The sequence below is a fragment of the Protobothrops mucrosquamatus genome, unplaced genomic scaffold, assembly GCF_001527695.2.
Source record: "Protobothrops mucrosquamatus isolate PMUCROS unplaced genomic scaffold, P.Mucros_1.0 scaffold_168, whole genome shotgun sequence".
Classification (NCBI taxonomy): Eukaryota; Metazoa; Chordata; class Lepidosauria; order Squamata; family Viperidae; genus Protobothrops; species Protobothrops mucrosquamatus.
Genome location: NW_015386244.1, coordinates 1,131,932 through 1,156,022, shown reverse-complemented (window position 1 = coordinate 1,156,022; position 24,091 = coordinate 1,131,932). Strand labels below are relative to the sequence as shown.

At 36.4% G+C, this 24,091-nt stretch overlaps 1 protein-coding gene across 2 annotated transcripts in view; it reads left to right on the top strand.

Annotated features, from left to right (window-relative positions):
- The first annotated feature begins 863 nt into the window (after window positions 1-863).
- The window catches only part of PLEKHG1 (pleckstrin homology and RhoGEF domain containing G1), a 51,811-nt gene continuing 28,583 nt past the window's right edge, over window positions 864-24,091 (top strand). For both annotated transcript variants that reach the window (XM_029285233.1, XM_015821964.2), the window contains exons 1-3: window positions 864-1,385; window positions 15,995-16,095; window positions 20,306-20,375. In XM_029285233.1, coding sequence (XP_029141066.1) covers window positions 885-1,385; window positions 15,995-16,095; window positions 20,306-20,375 — 672 coding nt within the window. In that variant the 5' untranslated portion in view covers window positions 864-884. The remainder of the gene's footprint in view (window positions 1,386-15,994; window positions 16,096-20,305; window positions 20,376-24,091) is intronic.

Sequence of the window (24,091 nt, the reverse complement as noted above, 5' to 3'; positions counted from 1 at the left end):
TTCCCAGATGATTTCTACAGCAAACTGAGCATTCTCTTTTGTTTGGTTTATTATGGATGTCCAAACAAAATGAGTTAATAAGTCAGATTTGTTGTCGATATACTGTACATGGATTCAACGGACTACTTTTAAGAAAGGCAGGAGATAAAGTCACCACAGAAATTGCTCACAGATTTACTGTTACAACTGTATATTCTTATTTGTTGTTAGGTGCTGCAATCTCTCCCTTTGCCCCCTATATATTTATGTGTGGCAGTGTTTTTTTTCTTTCTTGTCATATTAAATGTTTATAATTTGGTAAGAATTTTTTATATTGTCAAGATGGGTATTTCTGAGCTTCTTTTATAAATTTCTATGGATCAGAGATTAACAGTTTTGTTTATGTTCAGGCAGTCAAAGCTACACTAATGGAATTTTTTGCATCACTTAATTTAGAATTCATTAAGGTTTTCTTTCTTTCATTCTGTTTTGTTTGTTTTTGTTTTTGCAATTTTGTCTAGGTTGGCCCTGTGATCATTTCGATCATCTACTTTAGAAAGAGGTGTAAAATCAAGTGGGTTTGTTGCAGCAAATATGGAGATATGAATGCTGGTTGTGTGTTTGTTTGTTTTTAAAGCTATTCAAATGAAGTCTAAAAATAAAGAGAGGTAGAACTCCCTATGGATAGACGATTCCTTGGATTGTTGTTTATATGCAGTGTTTCTGCAACAGATTCCTCCTGGTCTCCTTCTACTCATTGAAGTGTCTGAAGATAGCCTTCCATGTGATTACTTTTCTGTGCATAAGTAAAATGGTTTTGAATGAAATCAATATACATGCAAAATTAATATTTTTTTTTCTCTCTCCATAAAGATGGCTACGGTCTTAATGTGTTGCCTCCAGTAATGGTGGGTACAGCTCCCAAGAAGACAGGGAAGAACCTACATAGAGAAGACAGACACTTCCTCTACTGTGGAATCAAAGCGATGGAATTGTCAGACGGTGACCGACCAGTTAGTTTCAGTTCCACATCTTCCTCAGCATCCTCCAGGGATAGCCACTATTCCTGTGGTAGCAGAACAACCTTGGTTTCCAATAGCCATCTAGGTTTGTTCAATCAGGACAAGGAAGCAGGGGCCATAAAGTTGGAGCTGCATCCAGCCCAGCAGTTTCCCAGCAAAGAGCTAAGAAAAAGTAATCCTATCAAGGAACAGCTCTCTGATGGAAATCTTGGAAGAAAGCCAAATATGCTACGAAAACCTGAAACAAAGGAAAACAGCAAAAATTGTGTCATGTCATTGATAGTTGAGCCTACAAGTCCAAAACTCCTGTATGTTGACAGAGTGGTCCAAGAAATTCTAGAGACTGAAAGAACATACGTGCAGGATTTAAGAAGTATTGTGAAAGTAAGTATGTTTTCCCCTCATTTAAGTTCAGCCATAATGTAAAATGTATAAACTGAAATTAATATAGAAAGAATACTAGGATCCAGGTTTGCAATTAAGGACAGGCAGCTTGAAGTAGATACATGCTCTTTTGGTTATATTGAAACAGCAGAATTGTCTTTCAAGACAGACGATATGCATTACTAATTAATAACTTTAAAATACTTTTGGTTAAATAGTTCTTTTTCAGGTTTTATTGAGGCCTGTTTTGTGTTTTTTTACTTTTGGGGTTCATGTTTCAATGTGTGATCCCACAAAAATCTGATATTTTATGAATTGTTACCATTATTACTTATAAAAGTCAACACATAGCAATGATAGTTGTTACTTTTAAAGTCAATCACCATCTAGATAAAGCATAGCCAGTTAGCGTTACTGAATCTGAGGATGATAAAGATTTTTTTTTCTTTCTAGCTGCAATCTCAGAAGTTGCCCATTTATTACAGTTTTTATGAGGAGAAAATTCTTATTAGCATCAGTGAGAGAGACTAATGCTAAGCCTCTGATGACTTCAAGCTACAGTCTGAAACACTGTAATCCCTAATACTATTTATTTTCTTTCCTTTTTTTTTTTTTAAAGTTTCCTTGTTAATTATGCCAGCTGTACATGAACCATAGGAAGGTGCTTTTGGGGAAATAGGCTTTACTATCTTATTTTTTGCAAGCAGGCTAGTCTTAGAGCTTTCCCATTAAATCAAGCTGGTAAAAGAAGTTTCTTGATTTTCTGCAGTAGCAAAAACCTAGATCTTTAGAACCTCAAACCCTAAAGGTTGAATGGAAAAAAAAGTCAGGGATTGGTGGCACCTTACTTCTGTTTACACAAAATAAATGATATTTATTTCTACTTCCTGGATGATAAAATGTTAAATCTGAGACTTCATTTTTCGGGATTTTAAAATATATCACTTGACTCTATTAGTTCATAATTTTTTAACAATATTCTTAAAAGTGGGGATTGTGTATTTATTTATTGCTTTGTTTTTTGTGATTTTTTTTGACCTGCTCAAAGCAGACCGACATTTTACACATAATATGGAAATGTTATGTATGGCTTTGGGCAATTATCTTTTTAAGTACATCACTAATCTGGAAAAAAAAATACTAGTCTGATGATGCACACTGAAGCAGACACCGAGGCAAATCAGATTATCAGGATTTCATATACAAAGACATCTTGTAAAAGAATTAATCTGTAGAAACAAGTCTTTTCCTGCATATCTATATTAAGTATCTTAACTGCTGGTATACAGTAAGAGCCATACAGGAAAAAAGTTTAAATACCCTTAAACAACTGAAATAAAGAGATAAAGCAAGCAGAGCTACTGACATATTGTATAAATAAGGGAGGCATTTTAAATGTTTAATACTGCTGACATAATATTTAAATACCTTTATTCTCAGTTAAAAAACAACTGCTTACTAATAAAAGTATTCATATAAATTTCAAACACGTGAGTGTTCATTTGAAAGCATAACTAGATGTAATCTTAATCAAAGAGGAAAAAGATGAAATTATCATAATGCTAGAATTTATTTATAGGAAAATCTTTTAAGTTTGTACAAATTCCTGAATTCATGAAAGTCTCTGAAATGTATGCCAGTTCAGTAGCAATAGATTTTTTAGAAAAGCTGTTTTAATGTACATTTAGGAAGTAGTAAAATGGCATAAAAATAATTTCTAAATAGTAAGATTTTCTAACTGCAGCTGGTTAGAAATAAATTCTACAATTCTACAAATAGATCCCAAAATAGTCACTTTTTTATTTTAGAGAGCTTGTGTTTCAATATCATTATAGAGAGTGATTACTGTTCTGTGATCAAGTATCTATTAATTTTACTTTGGCTATTGGTTTTAAGTATTTATATTTTAATTGTTTATTTAATTGGCTTCACATTATTAGCTACCATTTTGTCCTTAATTGGCTCATATTTAAGTGATTGTCCACTAGGACTCCGAGGTCCCTCTCACAGTTACTACTATTGAGCAAGGTACCCCCTTGGTTTTTCTTGCCTAAATGTAGAACCTTACTTTTTTCACCATTGAATTTCATTTTGTTAGATAGCGCCCAATGTTCAAGTCTGTCAAGATCCTTCTGTATCTTAAGCCTTATATTCTGGAGTGTTGGCTATTCCTGCCAGCTTACTAAATTAAGTTTAGTAAATAGTAACATTGTAATTGTAGTTCATATAGGTTGGGTTCTCTGCTGTTTTTCTTGAAAATGTTTCATTACCAGGCTGGGTAACATAATCACAAATAGTAGTGTTAACTGTTATTTATTCCTAAAGACCAATTACTTTTTCCTAATTTCAAGTAGGTGAATATTCTTATTTTGATGGCTGAAATTGCTCATTTTATTCATTCATTCATTAAAATTTAAATGAAAATATTGAGGAGATCAAAAATGCTTGGATGGGAAGAAAAGACATCCTAGCACAACTATGAATACAATCAAAACTACATTCATTAAGAAAATTCTGTTTTTATAATGGAAAGTTTAATTTTCAGCAGATGTCTGTGGGGAAAAATATTACTTCTTTTCTTTCTGGAAATTAAAAAGTGTGTTTAAGTTGTTGATATAAATAAATGGCCACTGTAATTATAATTATTTTTGTTTATTGGATGTAAACACACTGATTGTCCTTTTGGTTTTTACTCAAAAGTTATGCTTTTAAGTTGTTTCATTTGTTTTAAAATAAATAATTTAAAATAAATAGCTGATAGGTTATAGGGAAGGGATAGAGCAGACTGGAGTAGCAACATGCAAAGAGAGATTCTTAACCCTTTGCCCTGTCATGGCCCTAATTAAAATCACTGTTTGCCCAAGAAAGTGCTGTTTACAATAGAAAAGATGCTCTGTTGTTGCCAATGGTAACTTTTGTTCCTTGTGAACAACAAGGAAGAGTTTCCAATTAAACTTTTAGCAAAGAGAAAAGGTTAGATGCCTCCCTTTAGGACAGTTCCTACTTTAGATCCTGCACATCACTGATACGCATTCATGCATGCAAGCACAAAGCGAACTACAAGACAAATACCACATCTAGATTTGTTGCACAAAAAATATTAGTATCTTAGCTTTTCTTCTTAAAAAAAAAACTTTTCCTTTTGAAAATTTGGAAAACATATTGAAAGAGGCAGAACCATTAATGTATGGTTATACTGAGCTATGGAGAAACATTAAATAATTAGTATTTAAGACCCAGTTGTGAGAAATGTCTCTAGTACAGATATGTCAAACACAAGACCCGGGGCCCGGATGCGGCCCGCGAAGCTATCCTGGAAACAGTTAGGGAACGGCCCCCACTGCCTTGGCCCTAGCCAGGAGCCAATGTACAACTTTGTGGTGGCCATCTATGCTGAAATGCATTCAGTCTTAGCTCCACAAGGCTGTCCAGAAACAGCGAGGAACCAGCCCCTGCCGCGTTGGCCCCGCCCCCTGGGTGCATGCTGGGGAGGTGTCACCCTTTGTGAGGAATGAAGAAATGGACCATGCCTTGGCGCTTGCCCCAGTCCCACCCCCTTCTGCCAGAGACCCTCAGATCTGTCCCACTCCTGCCCAGGCACCCTTGACGTGAACGATGTAGAGCTGGCCATGCCCACCCAGTAGGCCACACCCACTCCACCCACACCCACCCAGTAGGCTGAACCCACCCTGGCCACAACCATCCAGCCCTCCAAGGGCAACCGCAATGCTGATGTGGCCCTCAATGAAATTGAGTTTGACACCCCTGCTCTAGTATAGGTCACAGCCAAAACTGAGAAAAGGTAAACAATGTTTTATGAGTGAACTGAGCTGGAGAAAGGTGAGCTATGAAAAGAACTCTGCAGGTTTCATCAAGCCCATCACCCACCAGCCCACTATTATAAGAGTGGCCACAAATATAGGTCCAGACACAAAGGTTACCTCTGTTCTCCATGATCTTGTCTTGTATTCAAAGATAAGAGAATAAGATGAAGGGACAGTTACAACAGGCTGAGTAATAGAGGGCTGTTTTTTTAAGGGATTCAAAATATAACTCATCTCCTTCCTCATCTGCATTGGACTTTGGACCCAAATCCAAAAATTAACTTTCTGTGCCTTTAACTGATTGGATACAAGAATCTGCAGTGAACTTCACAAATATTTTTTATATTATTTATGAATAAATTACGTTTTATGTCATCCTTCAAATGAGTTTCAATTAATTCTAACATTTCAAATTCTCTTAGATTGAGAGAAGATTGATGATGTTTCTAAGCTTTCCCTATTTTGATTAGAGTTACTGGTAGTTCAATGCCACTGAGTCCCAAATTCCCCTAATATTTCTAAAATAAACTCTTATCTCCTATTGAGGACTAGAAAATACTTCTTAAATTTATTTCATCATGCAATTTAAAGCTAGTATTTAGAATCCACCTGAATTTGAATACAGTTGTTTAAAGCAGGGGTCTCCAACCCCTGGTCTGTGGGGTATGCTAGCAACCAGTCCGCACAAACAAGGAAAGCCCCATCCACAGAATGCAGGCAGCACACAAAACCACACCCCGTCCGGTCCACGGAAAAACCTCTCTCCACATAACCGGTCCCTGGTGCCCAAAAGGCTAGGGTCCTCTGGTTTAAAGCATTGATTTATGTATACATAAAAGTATACATTAATATTGATTGATTGTGGAAAATAAAACATCTAATAGAGATAAATCATATTTTTTCCTATGTTCAGCCATGTCCAATTCTCAGACTGCCTGGACATACCCCTGCAGTTTTTTGGGAAAGGTTTTTCAGAAGTAATTTGCCATGCTCTCCTTAGGGCTGAGAGAGAATGGCTGGCCCCAGATATTCAAGTGGCTTTGTGCCTAAGGCAGAACTAGAACTCACAGTTCTGGTTTCTAATCTGATGTCTTAACCACTACACTATACTGGCTCTCTGGTAAATAATAAGGTAAAGATTGGTTGATAAATAATGGTTTTATCTGATAATTTAATACCATTGGCTTCAAATTCTGTTTTACTTATCATTAATCTTTTATTTATATTCCCCACACCACAATCCACTCTTTTTAAAAAATTTTGTTAATTTATTTTGTTAATCTCTTTTACTAATTGACATCATTAGGCTGATTCTCACATATTCTGGCCTGTACTGTCAGTCATCTCTTTAGTCTTTCTTCTGTTATTAGGGAGCTATGTTGCTATGGGGCATATTTCAGAGAATGTTTATAGGTTCCTCCAGAAAATTTCCTTCTCCTTATTTTGTAATTTTCTATAGTCCACTTAGTGTGCTTAAGTAGGAAGTGGAACAACTAGGGAAGATATAATGCTTTAGTTTCAGTATGTAGAGATTTTCCACCTCTTTCTTTGTTCCTGATACCAAATGGTTCACAGATAGTTTTTAGGAAGGTATATATAAAATATGTGTCTCTGGGCCTGTTTTCAAGGTGTTGGCTGCACATCTACTAATGGACTTTAATAAATGAATCGTGCCTTTCTGTGGTCAATATTCTACATAGTCAGTGGAACAAAGAGAAGTTTTGTGTCAGGATTATGTCCTGTGTCTTAAAAGCCGTATCTCCCTCAAAATATTAGTGTTTTGTATATAGGGGTCTATGTTTCTGTATATGTTTTCCAGCATTGGGGATGAATTTTGGCTCTGCACTTAATTAATCCAGGAAATATGCTATAAAAGTATCTCTCCATTTCAGACTTCTGGCAATTGAAGTCCATACATTTAAAGTTGCTGAGATTGAAAAAAACTTGTTATAGAAACTTTAACCCCCATGATAGACACACTGAACATTATGATACTGGTATAATCAGCCAGTGCCTAATTATATGCACAGTGGCATTTTCCATGGTGTGGTTAAAATTACTTGAGAAAGGATGAGCTGTCCCCCTGCTCACATGTTATCTTTGAACACGTAGATATCCTTTTGCCTGTATTCCCCTCCATAAGACTGGTTACATGCTTAAATAACGATGACTTGGAAAGCTGCAAGCTATTATAATGAAAAATACAATACATGAAAAAATATTTCTATTTTCAAAGGCACCTGAAATTCCAAGATACTTACTGATAAAATAGTAAGAAATGTGCATGAAAAATAAATGAATACAGACTGATAGAACTGGGAACTAATGTTTTATTTAACTTTTGTCCGATTACTAACTAAAACAATGACGTACAGCATTAACAGCTTTCATAATAAAGCCTTACCCAAGATGTTAAACAGGTCAAAAATTTTATTTCAGAACCAGTTTAGAATAAATCCTTGTTAATAATAACAATGGTAGACATGGATGATAGTGCAAAGTAATTTTGCTTTAATTGTTGGTCATTCTTTTGAATGATTTATAATTTGAATTTAGGACTAAATGTAAGTACTTTGCATAAATCTCCATAAGGTTCTAGAATAAAACATCTATAAAATAATCAAAGGATTAAAAATGAAATGCTGAACATATAGGACAGTGGTGGCGAACCTATGGCACACGTGCCAGAGGCAGCACTCAGAGCCCTCTCTGTGGGCACGCACACCGTTGCCCCAGCAGAGTTCACCAGAATAGCAAGCACGGGGTGTTTGGAAGCGACAGGGCAGGAAGTGAGCGAACAAGCAGCGTTGGCCCACAGGGATGTCCCAGAGATGGCGAGGGACTGGCCCCCACCACCCTGGCCCCGGCCACGCTCACCCAGTCTGCTGTGACCACTGCAGCCATGCCTACCCAGTGGGCCACGCCCCCCCCACATCCCCTGAGGGCACAATAGTGATGCAGCCCTGGCACTTTGCGATAAATAAGTGGGTTTTGGGTTGCAGTTTGGGCACTCGGTCTCTAAAATGTTCGCCATCACTGATATAGGATATATGCATGTATATTCATGTATATGCATGTTGTTATTTGCTTCAGCTATTCAGACCCCTGTATTTTCAGGAAAGCAGTCTGGGTAGCTGAAGCATATAATGATGACAAAGGATTGTGTTTTTGAAGCTGCTGACAACAGTGCAAATCCAGATAGTATCCATCTTAAAATGATTTAAAATCATCTAACAAAATACGTAATATGAAATGCTTAGAGGCATACAAATTAATTGTGCTAGATTGCAGAAATCAAGAAATACTAAGCTAAGGAAATTAGAGCCCTGAAACAAGAAACAGAAAATAAACATAGTTGAAAATACTTGGCCAACACATTACCTTCTACATTAAAAAAACTGGAAATTGTTTACGATGTAAGGCCAGTTCTTAAAAAAATGAATCAAAGGGAATACTGGAAAGTCCCAGGCTATTGTTTTATCAGTTGTTTTCAATCTGAATTCCTGAAATATTAGATGTTCAGTACTGAGAATTCCCATTAAGCTTGTTCACTGTTGGGAGTTTTGCCTCTAAATGTTGTTTTCAAAGTTAAGTTGGAGAAAGCTGGTTTAACATCTGTTCTTGGATGCAATTATATAGTACTATGTAGCCCAAATCTTTCTGAAGAAGAAATAATAAGAACCAACAGAGATTTCAACAACCAGTTAACATAGTTTACCTGGCTATTCAAAAATATTGAACCATGAATTAGGATTGATACCTGTTTAAATAACAGGAAAAGGTACATAGAAATAGACAAACAATTCTTGCAATGAAAGAAGACAGTGATTTTACTCCAAGATAGGCATGCATTTTCATGTGTTTATAGATTATCTGCAAATAGGGTGAGCAAAGAGGTATCAGGTTTGCTAATGGCATCAAATTATTTACAGCAGTTACTATAAGAACATATCCCTAAGCTGGGAGAATAGGCATTAAAAAGAGAAATGATATCGAACTGAAATAAATGAGTGACAGCTATACATTCATCTGAAAAAGTCAGCAGAAGTCTCCAAGTTGTCTTCAAAAGTAGATTGATATAAAGGTCATTAGTGATTTATGCACATGCAACTGAGAGCAAGCCTATTTTTTATAGTGTAGTCGTGTGTTCTTACCCTGAGACTAAAAAATATTTAAGGGGTAGTGCTGTCCCATCTACAGCTGTTTGCGCACACCATATTATGCCTAACAAATCACCTTTTCTACTTACGGCACCTCAGTTTTGTTGAAATAAAGCCTCACCATGTTTAGTTGAATCCCTCCCCAAATTGCCCCAAGAGCAGTTCTGGAGATCAGTCTTGTTTCATGTTTATCCTATTGCACCTTTTTAGCCTGCAGCCATCTGGAAGGAGGCTAAGCATGGGGGCTGCTTCAAGCCAACTACACAGTTAAAGAGGAAGGAATTTGTATCCCACCAGTTTTCTCATACTATTCAAATTATTCCTTTGTTAACAAAAAAAATGCCCAGAGCTCTGTTGAATCTGATTGGTATTATGTTTTTGTTTCTGACAAACATCATTAGTTTAAAGTCAATGCCTAATCCCAAAGTTGGGAAAAAAGGTAAGAATCCATACCTACTAATACCTAGTTATAAGAATTACTTTGTTAAAAGACCTTTATGTGAATCTTGGTTGATTGTCAATGATTTAAAATAGTTTTTAAAGGACTATGAGGAAAAACTTGCAAGAGCCTGTTATAAAGAACATGAATGGCAGGTAGATAATTTACAGGTTTTGATCATATAATTTTATTGTAGAATGTAAATTAGGGGGTGTCTCAGAGACTTGCTTGAAAATACGAGTCTCCTCCGGAGTTCATGATGTTCATGGAGAATTATGTTCCATTTACTAATTCCCCATCTCCCATCCCCCCAGTCTCACAGTAAATCTTGTGGTTATGGCAGAAGATAAGAGAAGAATTTTCTCCCTCTCAGTAGCAATTCACTTCCTGCTGCTCTTCAAAAATACTGTTTTGATAAAAGTTTTGACTATGCTTAAAAAGAGCTAGTTGGCCAGGACAGAAATGTTGCAACTTTGGCCTGAAAATAAGCGGGTCTGTTACTTAATTGTGATCTGATTTAAGACAGGGAAGCTGCTGCAATTGCCCTGTTATCTCTTTGAAAGGAGCTGAACTTTTGTTCTATGCCAACAGCAGAGTGGCCAAAGTATTATAATATAAACGTTGATATATTGTTCTGATAAAATATAAATATTATCAGAAAAAAATGGCTAAAATTTGTGATATAGCGCATTGTTAAATAGAGGCAAACATATCTACATAGTAAGTCATAAATCCTCTTAACAATCTAGTTCTTTTGGTCCACTCAGTTAACATGGCTAGGGAAACACCTCAACGTATGACCCCAAGTGAGCCCAAAGTTTCTGTGGCTAACCGAGGCAGCTGTTAAGTGAGAAAAGAGAGAGAGAAAGGGAGAGAAAGAGGGAGAGGGAGAAAAAGAGAGGGAGGGAGAGAGAGAGGGAGGAGAGGAGAGAGAGGGGGGAGAGAAAGAGAGAGAGAGAGAGAGAAGGAGAGGGAGAGGAAGGAGAGAGAGAGAGGAGAGAGAGAGGGAGAGAGAGAGGAAAGAGAGAGAAAGAGAGAGAGGAAAAAAGAAAGGGGGAGAGGAAAGAAAGAGAGAGAAAGGGAGAGAAAGAGGGAGAGGGAGAAAAAGAGAGGGAGGGAGAAAGAGAGGGAGGAGAGGAGAGAGAGGGGGGAGAGAAAGAGAGAGAGAGAGAGAGAGAAGGAGAGGGAGAGGGAGAGGAAGGAGAGAGAGGGAGAGAGGAAAGAGAGAAAGAGAGAGGAAAAAAGAAAGGGGGAGAGGAAAGAAAGAGAGAGAAAGGGAGAGAAAGAGGGAGAGGGAGAAAAAGAGGGAGGGAGAGAGAGGGAGGAGAGGAGAGAGAGGGGAGAGAAAGAGAGAGACAGAAAGGAAGGAAGAGGGAGAGGAAGGAGAGAGAGGAGAGAGGAAAGAGAGAGAGAAAGAGAGAGAGGAAAAAAGAAAGAGGGGGAGAGGAGAAAGAGAGCGAGAGAGCAGCCTCTATTTCTTTTTAATTAAACTCTTCAATCAAGCTCCCCTCCTCTCTCGCGCGCGCGCAAGTTTTGTGGCTCCCAGTGTTTTCTTTTCTCTGGGAAACTGGTCCAAGTGGCTCTTTGAGTGTTTAAGGTTGCAGACCCCTGGTTTAGTAGGTTGGTCTTTTCCTTTTGTTTTCCAGCAGATAACTGAGTTCACTTCACTGTAACAATAAATAGTCTGGTAGGTTATCAGGGATTTTCCACACTTTTTTAAAATCAGGATTTCAAACGACCATAGCTTGCTTTTATATTGTATTTTCCATCGGTCTGTTTGGGTCAAATAATTTTTAAACAGGAAAAAAAAGTGATTAAGTCTATAAAACAAACTCGTGGTTGTGTAGCTTTGATCATTTTCCATGCAGGACAGAATGAGAGATCATGTTCCATTTTTAATGGCATTTCTTACTCTAGGTCGAGTTTGCGGAGCTATTAAATGACAAGGCACAATACAGATCTCTAATTTGAAAACTCTTTGAGTTATTTATTTATTGGGTGGGTTGGTTCCCACGAATTATCTTGAACATAATGATCTTCAGAAGTGGGTTTTATGGAGCCGATTTCATCTCTGTGGCTACAGTCCCAGTTAAGGTTAGTTAGGAAGTCTTAGAGTGAGTTGTGTGAACAAAGTTTTAATTCTCCGTGATACTCATTACTTTGTCTCATGAAATTTAAACATGCTGTTTTTGGCAAGAGAGTTGAACTCCCATGCCAGTAGAGTTTCTGTTGAACTTCTTTTTAATAAGCGCTTTCAAATGGTAAGAGAAAATAGCTACATTTGGTGATAACAATTGCTTGTGGATTAGCACTTGTTCTTGCCTTTAATAACTACAGAGGGCATTCAGAGTTAATATGATTATTTTGGCACTTAATGCATAGATATATAATATCTCATCTGCAACACTTCCAAACTTTCAACTTTACATTTGGCAGAGGTGGTGAATGCTCCAATACTGGAAGTTTTTAAGAAGAGACTGGACGGCCATTTGTCTGAAATGGTATAGGGTTTCCTGCCTGAGCAGGGGGTTGGACCAGATGACCTCCAAGGTCCCTTCCAACTTCATTATTATTATTATTATTATTATTATTATTATTATTATTATTATTATTATTAATAATAATAATAATAATTATTATTATTATTATTATTATTTCAGTGCATTGCAGTACTGTTATAGCTATATACCAGTGGTGGGGAACCTATGGCACGGGTGCCAGAGGCGGCACTCAGAGCCCTCTCTGTGGGCACGCGCGCCGTCGCCCCAGTCCTAGGCCTTCAGCTGGGTTTTATAAAACCTTTTCATTTTAGGCCTCCGCCACCATGTGCAAAAAAAAAAAAAAAGGTTCAGTCAGTCAATTTTAACTTCTCACGGGAAAAAAAAAGATCTTGCAAAGTTGGAATTGATTGATTGAACTTTTTAGACCCACCCAGTCTGCTGTTACCACCGCAGCCACGCCCACCCAATTGGCCACACCCAGCCAATGGGCCACATCCACCCGGCACTCGACGATGCATAAGTGGGTTTTGGGTTGCAGTTTGGGGACTCAGTCTCTAAAAGGTTCGCCATCACTGCTATATACTATTCAAAATAAATGACTGGCTGGAAATAAATATGTTAACAATGTTTTAGAAGGAGAAGCAGCAGCATCCTCACTACATAGGCCTCTTTCCCAGAAACTGAACAATATTTAATTCTGCATTGTAAATTTTGATAGTAATCTGAGGAAAGGTCTAGTAATGTTAGGTTGACCTTATTTTATTGGCAAGTTCTGTACCATGATTTGCAAACAGACAGAATTCAAGTAAAATAGTTCAGTGCCTTTGTTTCCAGATCCTATTACAAAAATTAGGTTAGCCATGCCAAAATCCAATTTACATTTTGATGGATTTCTTATTGTCATACTTGAGTGATCATTATCTGCAGTCCAGTTTCTATATAGTACAATACAGTTTTTGTTTCTTTGTTTTACATAAAGAATAGAGCAATCCATGTTTTCTGATACTTCATTTTTTATAGTAAAAGGTCTTGGCTGTCACACAAGTTTTACATCTTTTCCTCAGGAAGCAGTTATTAAACTCTTATATGAATAACATGAGAAACATAAAAGGCCCCCAAAACAAAAACAGAATCCACAACATTCAATTTTTTAAAAAAACGTGTTGGTAAAATTGGACATTTAGTAAAAATGATTAGTTTCAGTTTCATGTAGGCATAATTGCAAACTGCCTTTGAATTGGAACTAACGTGGGAAAAGAGAATTATTAATTCCTTTATAAAGTACTATTTTAAAAGTCTTTTATCATGCTTAGCAATAGTTGTAGCTCCCTATTTTGGTTTTTTAGAGAAATATTATTTCATGCTAGTAGAACCAAATTTGTATTAAAATTCAAATTTGGAAAGATCTACCATTGTATTAGTTTATTTTTTCCACTCACTGACTCAGGTCCTGGGTATTTTTGTACTTGTAAGCAATAGTTTCTCCCTCATGAAGCTTCCTAAATCTTTGCCACAAGGCAGCTTGTGAATAAAAACAAAAAGTCACTTGGAAGTTTCAGGAAACCCTGGGGTTATTGTTACAGTGACTTAATACAATAACATATTTTAAGAGATCTTAAGAATGAGGTCATAAGATAATGGAATTGGAATGAAAAGTAAAGGAGTAGAAAAGGTACACTGTAGCATTTAGATCTCATGGCTCTTAATTGTTACAACCATCCAGCATGTAGATATATATGTTCACCTTTTTTCTTAAATGGCAGTAAAATTATAATTTAATGAGGAAAATAGACAAAACAGTTATTTTGCAGGGGGAATTGATTTATGCAAAAGGCAGTTATCTAGCAATAATTGGATAAGAATCCTTATGTCCAGGTTATTGAGCTAAAAGTTGCACTATTGTAGCTTGCTTCCATGTATGAAATGTTTTGATGTTTCAACAGGTGGCAACATATGGCTGTTAATATCTAGGTTTGGAAAGAGAGCAACAAAGCACTCTCATACTGTTGGCGGGAAAACTGCATAGACATGTTCATGAAGCTTGCTGTGTGAAACTGCTGGTAGAGTAGAACACAAATAAAAATATTGAAGATGGGTACTCAGATCGAATAGGCAGGAAGCAGAGACCATGAAAGAACAGTATAATAGTTTTGGAAATTCACTTGTTAAGATTAATGCTAATGCCGTGGTGGCACAGTGGTTAGACAGCAATATTGCAGGCAAACTCTGCCCACTGCCAGGAATTCAGTCTTGACCGGCTCAAAGTTGACTCAGCCTTCCACCCTTCCAAGGTTGGTAAAACGAGGATCCAGATTGTTGGGGCCAATATGCTGACTCTGTAAATTGCTTAGTGAGTGCTGTAAAGCACTGTGAAGCGGTATATGCAAAAGACAATTATCTATAAGTATCTGCTACCTTAGCAGATACTCGCAATTAGAAAAGCAAGATTTTCACTTGAGTCTTCTTTAACCAAATTTATTGAAAGGATACAAAATCTTGGCAACTGGATATGTTTACTTTAGAACACAATTATTTTTAACTGGATTAGGAAAGGATTTCTTGATCTTCTTAGCCACCTTTTAATATGCTAGGAAAGTAGCTATCCATCTTCTTGGTAATGAAAAACTGTACAGAAGTTCTGGGCTTATAATATTTTGCAAACTGCCATTTTCTTTCCCAGAATCTGAGAAGCCCATTCCAAAAGCCCTGCCTTATTGAATACTCTAAAGACATTTAGAGAATAAGGTAATTTTGCTGCGGGAATTTAGTTGCTCTCTATGATTCGTAGTCGATGTTATCTGGTCTGTTATCAAGTTGGACCTGATTAGAAATTAGATGGTAATATCAAGGCTGAAGGTTAGACTTGATAAAAAAAAAAGGCAATGGCAAATCACTTCCATGCTTCTGCCAAAAAAAATATATGAATGAGTTCATGAAATCCTCAGGAGGTGATCTTAATTTTAAGGAAATTTTACTTTTAATCAAAGAAGTATGTACATTATGATAAAAACAAAACATACTGAAATAGAGTTCTGCTTTCTTGATTCATTTATAGTTCTTATTCATCTGTCCCCAAATGTAGTCTTTATGTTCATAGATTTTGCATACGTTCATGCAAAACAATTTCTAGTATGCCACATTATAAATTATGTGTAACTAGAGAGTTATATAGACAGCTAAATGTTCTGTTCTTTACAAGCTGACAATGATGACATTTATGCTGCATTTTTGAAATGTTAAAAACATGTATTTCAATAGCTCTGAAATAATTACATTCCCCCCCATTATGTTAATAATACTATGTTAATAATACTAAAGGCGGTGGGGGGAGGCTTACTATAGGAAGATGTCATTGATTTTATTGGGTAATTAATGTGGGTGATTAAGCTGTCACTAGGGGTGAAATCTGAATACATTTGCAGCTTGAAAAACATACACGGTATAGTCTGAGCAACACAGTATGTTTAGTCTTTGAAAGTATTTCTTTCGTATTGGTGAACAGATAAAGTATTGTTATCTTCCATAATAGAAGGCCTGTTTGGGATGGACTCACTGAAGGGATTACAGTAATATAGAGTGAAATTGATCTGGCAGAGACTCATTTTACACAGTTTAAAGGTAGTTTCATTTTCTGAGGAAGAAAAGAGCAGACAACATTAAGGCACCCTTTTCATTTATTTCATAGGATTACCTTGATTGTATCACTGACCAATCCAAGCTGTCTTTGGGTACAGAGGAGCGATCGGCTTTGTTTGGAAACATAAAAGATATCTATCATTTCAATAGGTAAGTAAATATTAAAGTGAAAGCATATGTAGAAAAGACACTGCTCTTTCTGTTTTTTTCTTCTTCCTGGAAGAATAAAGGATGAAGGTTGAACAGAATGAATGAAGAAAATTGGGGAGGGCTGTACATGAAACAGATAACAGTATTGTAATCTTCAGAGTGAAGGTTAAAAAAAAGGGAAATAAAAGATATTTTCAGAGCTGTATCATGTCTCCCTGTGACATTCCTTCATATTGTTAGTGATTGAAAATGCTGTTAGTTTAATTTTGAGACTGGCCTGTGCATCGCCAGAAATTGGAATAAACAGCGCCACATGCCAGTGAATGTTTAGGAATATATCTGCTCCTTTTCTGAATGTGGTCTTGCCACAAAATCATCAAAGGCAATGCTGCTAGAGGATTTGTGCATAATACTGGGAAAGACTTGGATATTTTGCAAGTATAGTTTCTTCTATGCCTGATATTTATTTATGCTACAAGTTGGGCTTGTTTCAGAGAGGTTCTCTTCATTTTTACAAAATATTTTGCTTTCATTGAAGCTGCAAAGATCCTTTTTAACTCAAGTTTGGGGATTTGCTTGTCTAAAGAAGCACAAATTGCAGACACAGAGTTTGTATCTATTTTAGTAAATCAGCTACTTCCCTGTGAAGAAAACGTAGACCTGGCATCAATGATATGTGTCCTTGTCACATCTGGACTGGATTGCGGAACATATTCCGCCTTTGCATACCTTTGATAATAACTTTTCAGCTGATTTGGTTTCGAAGGAACTAAAGCAAAGATACAAAACTTCCTGGAGTGATTGAAGACTATATTAAGATTTTGGTTGTATGTTAAGAGACTATTCCAGAATGAAGATGGGAGAAGGACCTACTAAGTGGCTGTAACAAATTGGTGGTATATAAATTTAAGATAAAATAAAAAAATAAAAAATAACAAGGCAAACATTTAATTTAAATTGAGCTCAGATTAAAATGAATTAAATCCAGTTTATATGGATCCTTTCCATCTATTTAAATGATTCGTTCTGTCATATTAAAATCGCACGTTGAAATTCTTGAAAACTGGGAGGGAACAAAAGTTGGACATGGACAAGCTAGATGGTCAGATCCTACTTCATCAGTTCTGTAATTCATATTATATGAACTTACCAAAGGGTGCCCTTATTTTTACTTTTGTGGATCTAAAAACTAGATTTTAGTTTTTAGATAGCTAAGAGAGTCAGAGTCATCTGAACTTATAAAGGACAGCAGTGGGCAGGCAGGCAGGCAGAAATTATTCCTAAGGGCAGGCATTGCCACAGAAAAGTTATGCTTCCTAGGTCTCATCAAATTATATAGCTTCAGGGAATGGACCTGTTGCCTGGACATTCTGTGAGAGCAGAGGGAATGGGCAGAAATGGTGGGAGATGGGGAGTCCCACATGTTTTTGCTGAACATACTTTAATTAGCTGCTAAAGGCCCTTTTTATCTATTGCCAGAATATTAAAACTGTCTATAACTTTATCATATTTTAATCTGTATGTTACCTCAGGGAAACCATTTTCAACATATTTTATATAAAGAATTAAACTTCACCTTTTAAAGCCTATTAGGCAGCTGTAATAGTTGCATTGTGTCTGCTTTTCATCACCCTCCCATTTGTAAAGGCTTATTAAACTTAGCTCCAAAATATTTAATTTAAAATTAAGTATTTGTTTACCACTTGAATTATTTCATGAACCACTTGTCATAATAATAATAAATCTTAGCTTTGGCCAATTGTGCTTTTCAATGGAAAACGGGGGGATCTGTGGGACCCATTTTAGATACTGCCTCATTTCCTATTTCCACTTTTGGAAGGAGTAGCTTTTTTGAAATCAAAACTGAAATGTTAGCTATTTTCCATTTTATTTGTGTAGCTAACATTCTGCCTGGAAAATGGAAGATTATTATTATTTTTATTTATTCTGCCACAGTGAATGTGGCTGACTTGGGTCATAACTCTTGATGTGTCATAAGAACTAATATTAGCAATACTACTTCAGAGTTAGTTACATCATAGTTACATCATACTATGCAACTGTATCATAATTGGGTGAATGTAAAGACTTTGGAGACCACTAGTCACCAAGCATGGGGATTAAACTGAGCATGTCATAATTAAAGGTAGAAGTAATGAGAACCCTTGTGAATCTATTATGCAACTCCAAACAAGATATCAATAATAAAAACTTTCTTTGCATAGGAAAAGAGTAGTATAAGTAGTGTAAGAATTCTTTTTGAACTTACTTGCAATTGGCTTGTTGGTCAATCTTCTGTGTAATTCATTCTCATTTTCAACAAGGCCCCACCCACCCTAGTATACAGTAAAGCCCTTCAGAATTATGCCAAATCAGCAATGTAACCAGAACAACTTCTTTATCTTCATTATGATAAAGATAATTAGTTCTTAATAATGTTCTAATCCATATCTAGGAAACCATGCCAGACACACCTAGTGAGAGTTACCATCATTTTTTTTTCATGCTGAATTTTGTAAAGACCCAATTATTTTTGCCCAATTTTTGCTAGGTTTTAACATATTCCTTTTCCCCAGAATTTGCAAATCTTGGCCCAAAACCCAAATCATAACAAAGCCCACACAAACAACAAATACTACTCTATCATGAAGCAGTTGTATCTGAAAATGTGTGATTGTGGAATTCTCTCAAGCAATCTTTACCTCAATCCTGCTATATCATGAAAACAGTTGTGTAGCAACATGCAAGAGAAATATATTATCCATTTCCTACCTGTCATTCATATACATTTCATAGTCAGTGTAGCATAACAGTCAAATATCAGCTTCTCAGAATCGCATTTCTTACGGATAACTTCATATGTTGGAAAATAATTGGAGGAGGACAGTAAATTAAAAAGTGTTTTCCCGTTGTTCCTTTATTTCCAGTTGCCAGCTGAGATTACTTTGATACCCTCATACAAACATACATACATATTTTGTACAAATGTAAAACAGCAATCCAGATGCTGGTGACAAAGGTTAACTGATTCATAGCATGAGTAGCTGAGCTTGGAAGAAGCAAGCCTGTACATGCTAAAGCAGGGGTCTTCAAACTTGGCCCTTTTATAACTTTTGGACTTCAATTCCCAGAATTCCTCAGCCAGTGTGCCTGGCTGATGAATTCTGGGAGTTGAAGTCCACAAGTCATAAAAGGGCCAAGTTTGAAGACCCCTATGCTAAAGGAATAGTGAGCCACATTATCTCCAATCTTCCAACATACATCAGATCAAATTGTAATTGATAGTTTACTCATAGATAAAGTGATGATACTGAAACTGTCCATGAGGCTGTAGCATCCTAACTATCTTCAGAGCCTCAAAACTGTCTGCAAGTTTATAATTTCAGTTTAATTCTCCACTTTCCTAAATTAAAACAGAAGTACTGTATTTTTAAAGGAAAGAACCATTCTAACATATTTGCAGCATAGACAACAAAACCTGTTCTGGTGCTTGTGAGATGAAATGCGTTCATTGTAGCAAAATCCAACATTGCAAATGTTTAAAAGAAACCCAGTTGGTAAATTGGTATAATTGTGTTTTGCCTGGTTTGAAGGGCTTCTGTACATCCTTGAGTAGGGAATAGCATTATGGGGATGAATGAAAAATGGTTTCATATATTGAGTGAATCCATAATGTCTTTGGTTTGATTTTCCTTAGCATGATACTTAAACTCCATTGCTTGTTTATTCAAATGCAACCTAACAAATTGTGTTGAAACAAACAGGGGTTTAACTCATGTGAATCTGCTTGAAAACCGTGCAGAGCTAGTAGGCAAAGAGATACATATGCAGTCTATTTATTATAAAACAGTTTTGTATGTGCTGCATGAAGATGTGTATCATTTCGCTTTCCCTTACATGTGCTATATCCCTAGGATGGTTCTTAACAACCATTATAAAACGGAGCCAGTATAAAACATGGCAGCTGAAGTAGAGAAACAGTGATGCAAGCAAGGCAAATAGACATTTATTCACATCATTAATGGAATTATAAAAAGAAAAACTTGTAAGAAACCCTTAATTACTTCTTAGCATTATAGTAGGAAGCAGAATGAACGGTGCTACTTTATTTTAACAGAGTTTTAAATGCAGTGCCACTTTTAACTGTAGGCAGTATATATTGGCATATGATGATAATAAATGCAGTGTTGCCCCTTTTTTTGTGAACTAGTGAACTTCTGCAAGATTTGGAAAACTGTGAAAACGATCCTGTAGCTATAGCAGAATGTTTTGTTTCTAAGGTAAGTGATAATATAATCTTTTGATATTAGTAAGATCTTCAGTATTTTGCATTCTCAGAATATATAAATAGAAGATCATTCCATCAGTGCTCAAATGCTTATAACAAATAAGTCGTGGGATTCAAATCTCTTTTACAAATTACTCGATGGACTTAGCTTATGTTACCCTTTCACTAAACATTCCTGAATTAATGAAGCAATATGAAAATATTGCAAGCTTAGGTCATTATTTAATTTTGCTTTGGCCATAGTCTCACATGAATCACACATCTATTAGAAGGGATGGGAGTTTAGATAGAACACATCTCTTTTTTTGAATAATTTGATTTAAACTATTTAAAAAATATGTCCATATTGGATAGAAATAACTGATTCATCTTTTTTTGCTAAAACGTTATTTTCTTTTTTCTTTCTTTTAGATGAACATTTTAAATATTTTTCTCACTAGTTATTTTTGTTCCTTTGTAGAAATATAAGATAGATTGCTATATTTATTTAACATCAACTCAGTCAGCAATACTCTGCAAAATTTGCTGACTAATTTTGTTTGGCAACTCCATTTTTTTATTCTTAAAAAGTTATTCTGGATTAATATTACTACATACATAAGCATTATAGATTAAAAATGAAATGGGAGGACATCAAACAGGTTGAAGTCAAGAGTAATTCCTATTCACCCCAAGTTTGCTGTTTCCTTTCTTTTCCTTATCTTACTAGATCTCTCCCTAGTATTTTGCAAATATAAAAATTAATGTTACTAAATATTGAAGAATTGCAGGGATGAATTTTTAGTTCAGTATGGATTTCTGCTACAAGTCTCTCTCTCTCTCTCTCTCTCTCTCTCTCTCTCTCTCTCTCTCTCTCTCTCTCTCTCTCTCTCTCTCTCTTATTTTACAATTGGTTTTTCCTTTCTTCTTTCTCTCCTAGTCTGGTAAGGGTGCCTTAGGCATTTAACTCAATGGCCTTATAGAAGCAGCAGTCTAGATTGTGTGATGGGAAATCTTTGACTCTTACTTAAAATTGGTTCACAGTCTTTGATATGTTTATCTTTAGAAATTAGAGGGCAGCTTTGTCCTTTTAGCTTGTCACCAAACGGGAAAAGTTGAAAGCAGGCAAGTGTAGGCAGTTTGGCTAGTCATCCTTTTTCTTCTCTTGACAAAGGGAGATTTTATTCACCCTGTTGAACTTCACACAGTAGTTTCATATGGCCAGAAATATTTATATCCAAAAAGAAATTGTGTAGATTTGTAGTAAGTAGCTCTCTTGTTTTAAGTACTGCATTTTGTTAAGGCTTGTATGAGCTCAGGGCTGAAGATTTATGGTTGTCTGTTGGCCACTGTCCATATTACTCAGTTCACCCTGAACATCAAAGAAGCCCTTTTAGGTACTGTATTCAGGAATATATGAAAGTAAAACTAGAAGTGCATGGTTTAATGAAACCATAAATATCTTTTAATTCCAATGTTGACAACTTTGTTTAGCAATATGAACTCGGTATTCTTTTGCCCTGACTTATAGTCTCCTTCCTTTTATAATTCGCAAGGCAAGGGCTGTCAATATAGTAGTAGCACTACATTGCAATGGTGGTGGTAGTCAAAGTACAGCTCATTAGGTTAAGTCGTGTGGAACAGAACACTATTGTTAGGCTGTTTGGCTTGCATTAATATAGTTACACAGTGAAGATGTGGTAAAAAAAAGGACAGCACAAAAATATTTTACTTTGTCTGAGTCAAACAAGAAGTTGATTTTCTCTCTCATTTTGTGAGTCTTGTGAACTCCAATTGACTTGATAACTGAATCGTAACACTGGTACAGATGCCAGAAGCCTGGCCATATGGTCTACTGATTTGTTTCCCAACACTTTGCTGCTACCTCCTATTAGCACTGACTGTTTGCAATAAATGCTTTATTCTAATACAGGGGTAGTCAACCTTGGCTCTTTTATGACTCGTGGACTTCAACTCCCAGAATTCCTGAGCCAGCTAAGCTGGCTCAAGAATTCTGGGAATTGAAGTCCACGAGTCATGAAAGAGCCAAGGTTGACTACCCCTGTTCTAATACAACCATCCTTGACAGTGGTGCAGATCCTGGCACCATTGGGTATTATGTTATATTGAATATTGATGATAACATGGAAGAGGAATACTGACAGCAGACTGAACAAAGGCCTCACACAGCCAATGCCAGAGGTCATCAAATGTTGGACAGCAAGGCCAAAAGTTCTTGTTTATGGATACTTCTGGGCAGAGTCACTTTCCATTTTTTTAATTTTTAACAATGGCTCATACAGAAATGCCAAGCATTAGTAATGGAATCATTGCGGCAATTGAAATCAAGCAGTTTGTAGGCTAAATATTTTACAAAAGAACTGATAGCTTAAAACCCTAAAACAAAATAGCATTTAAAAATCAGGGGAACAGACTCACCTTCCCTCCTTTTGTATGATTCCCAAATCTGATCCTTCTGGTGCAAATTCAAGGATGTAATTAGCAGATATGGTTTGCAAGAGATGGGTTATAGGAGTAGAAATGTGGCTGTGTAATATTGAATGCCCGCTATTATTGATGCATTTTTATTGACGTATATCAGGCTAGCTGAGATCATTTCTTATTTTTTTTAAAATCCCTTTCCAGTTTGGTAAACTATGAGAAAGTTTTTTAAAAATATGATGAAAAACAAAAGAGGATGTAACAATTTTTTAAATAATTTTTTTAAAGAGCATTCACGGCCAGTGTTTATGACTGTTCACAATGGTTATATAATAATGAATTAGATATTTTCTGCCTTTTCCTCATAAATGCTTACTTATGTACAGATTGGGTGTGACTTCATTTGGATGATGCTGAAGAATCTCCAACGATATATGCAGTAACTGGAATGATTCTACCAGCTAATAATAGAGTGTAATGTCTCTGTTGCAAATTGTGGTTAACATGATTGCTACTTCATTGCAGGCAGTAGATTTCTACAGTAGTTGTTAGTTCAAAGCACACATGTTTAATAGGCTGTGTGATGTAAGTTCATTATGTCTCATGCCAGTGAGGGCAGCTACATGAATTTAAAATTTAAACCCAAAGATAAAATATCAGCAGTCGCTTAGTGGAAATTTTTAAAATTATTGGGTGGGATGGTCACTGATTAACACAGCTTTTTAAGCTGAATGGAATGTTTTATTAATTGTGAAACATTATGCAAAAAAAAGATAGGTATGCTATACATATTCAGATATTGTTGCGCATTGAGAAATGTTCCATGAATGTTTATCCTTTTTTTTGGCCGCTGTTCCCCAATCAATTTTACACAATTTAAAGTAGTTTAGGCCAGGGCTTTTCAACCAGTGGTACGGGTACCACCTATGGTACATTGGCACCTGGCAGGTGGTACACGACCATCTTAGAAAAGTGGTAGCGGGGGAGGGGAATGAGCTGAACCGGTGGCAGCACTGCACAAGCCTGAGTGAGAGATGGCTGGAGCTGCAGGACTTCAGGGCTCAGGGGAAGCACGAGGATCAGCGCCGGGCTCCAGCTGGAGCTCGGCGCTGATCCTGGTGCTTCTGCTGAGCCCAGAAGAAGCGCCGATCAGCTGGAATGTTGCAGCATCTCCAGGGTCTTGTGATTTACATTCAGATGCTTGGCAACTGATTCATATTTATGACGGTCACAGTGTCCCAGGGTCATGTGAAGTGACCAAAACCTGCTGCAACCACCCAGCAGATG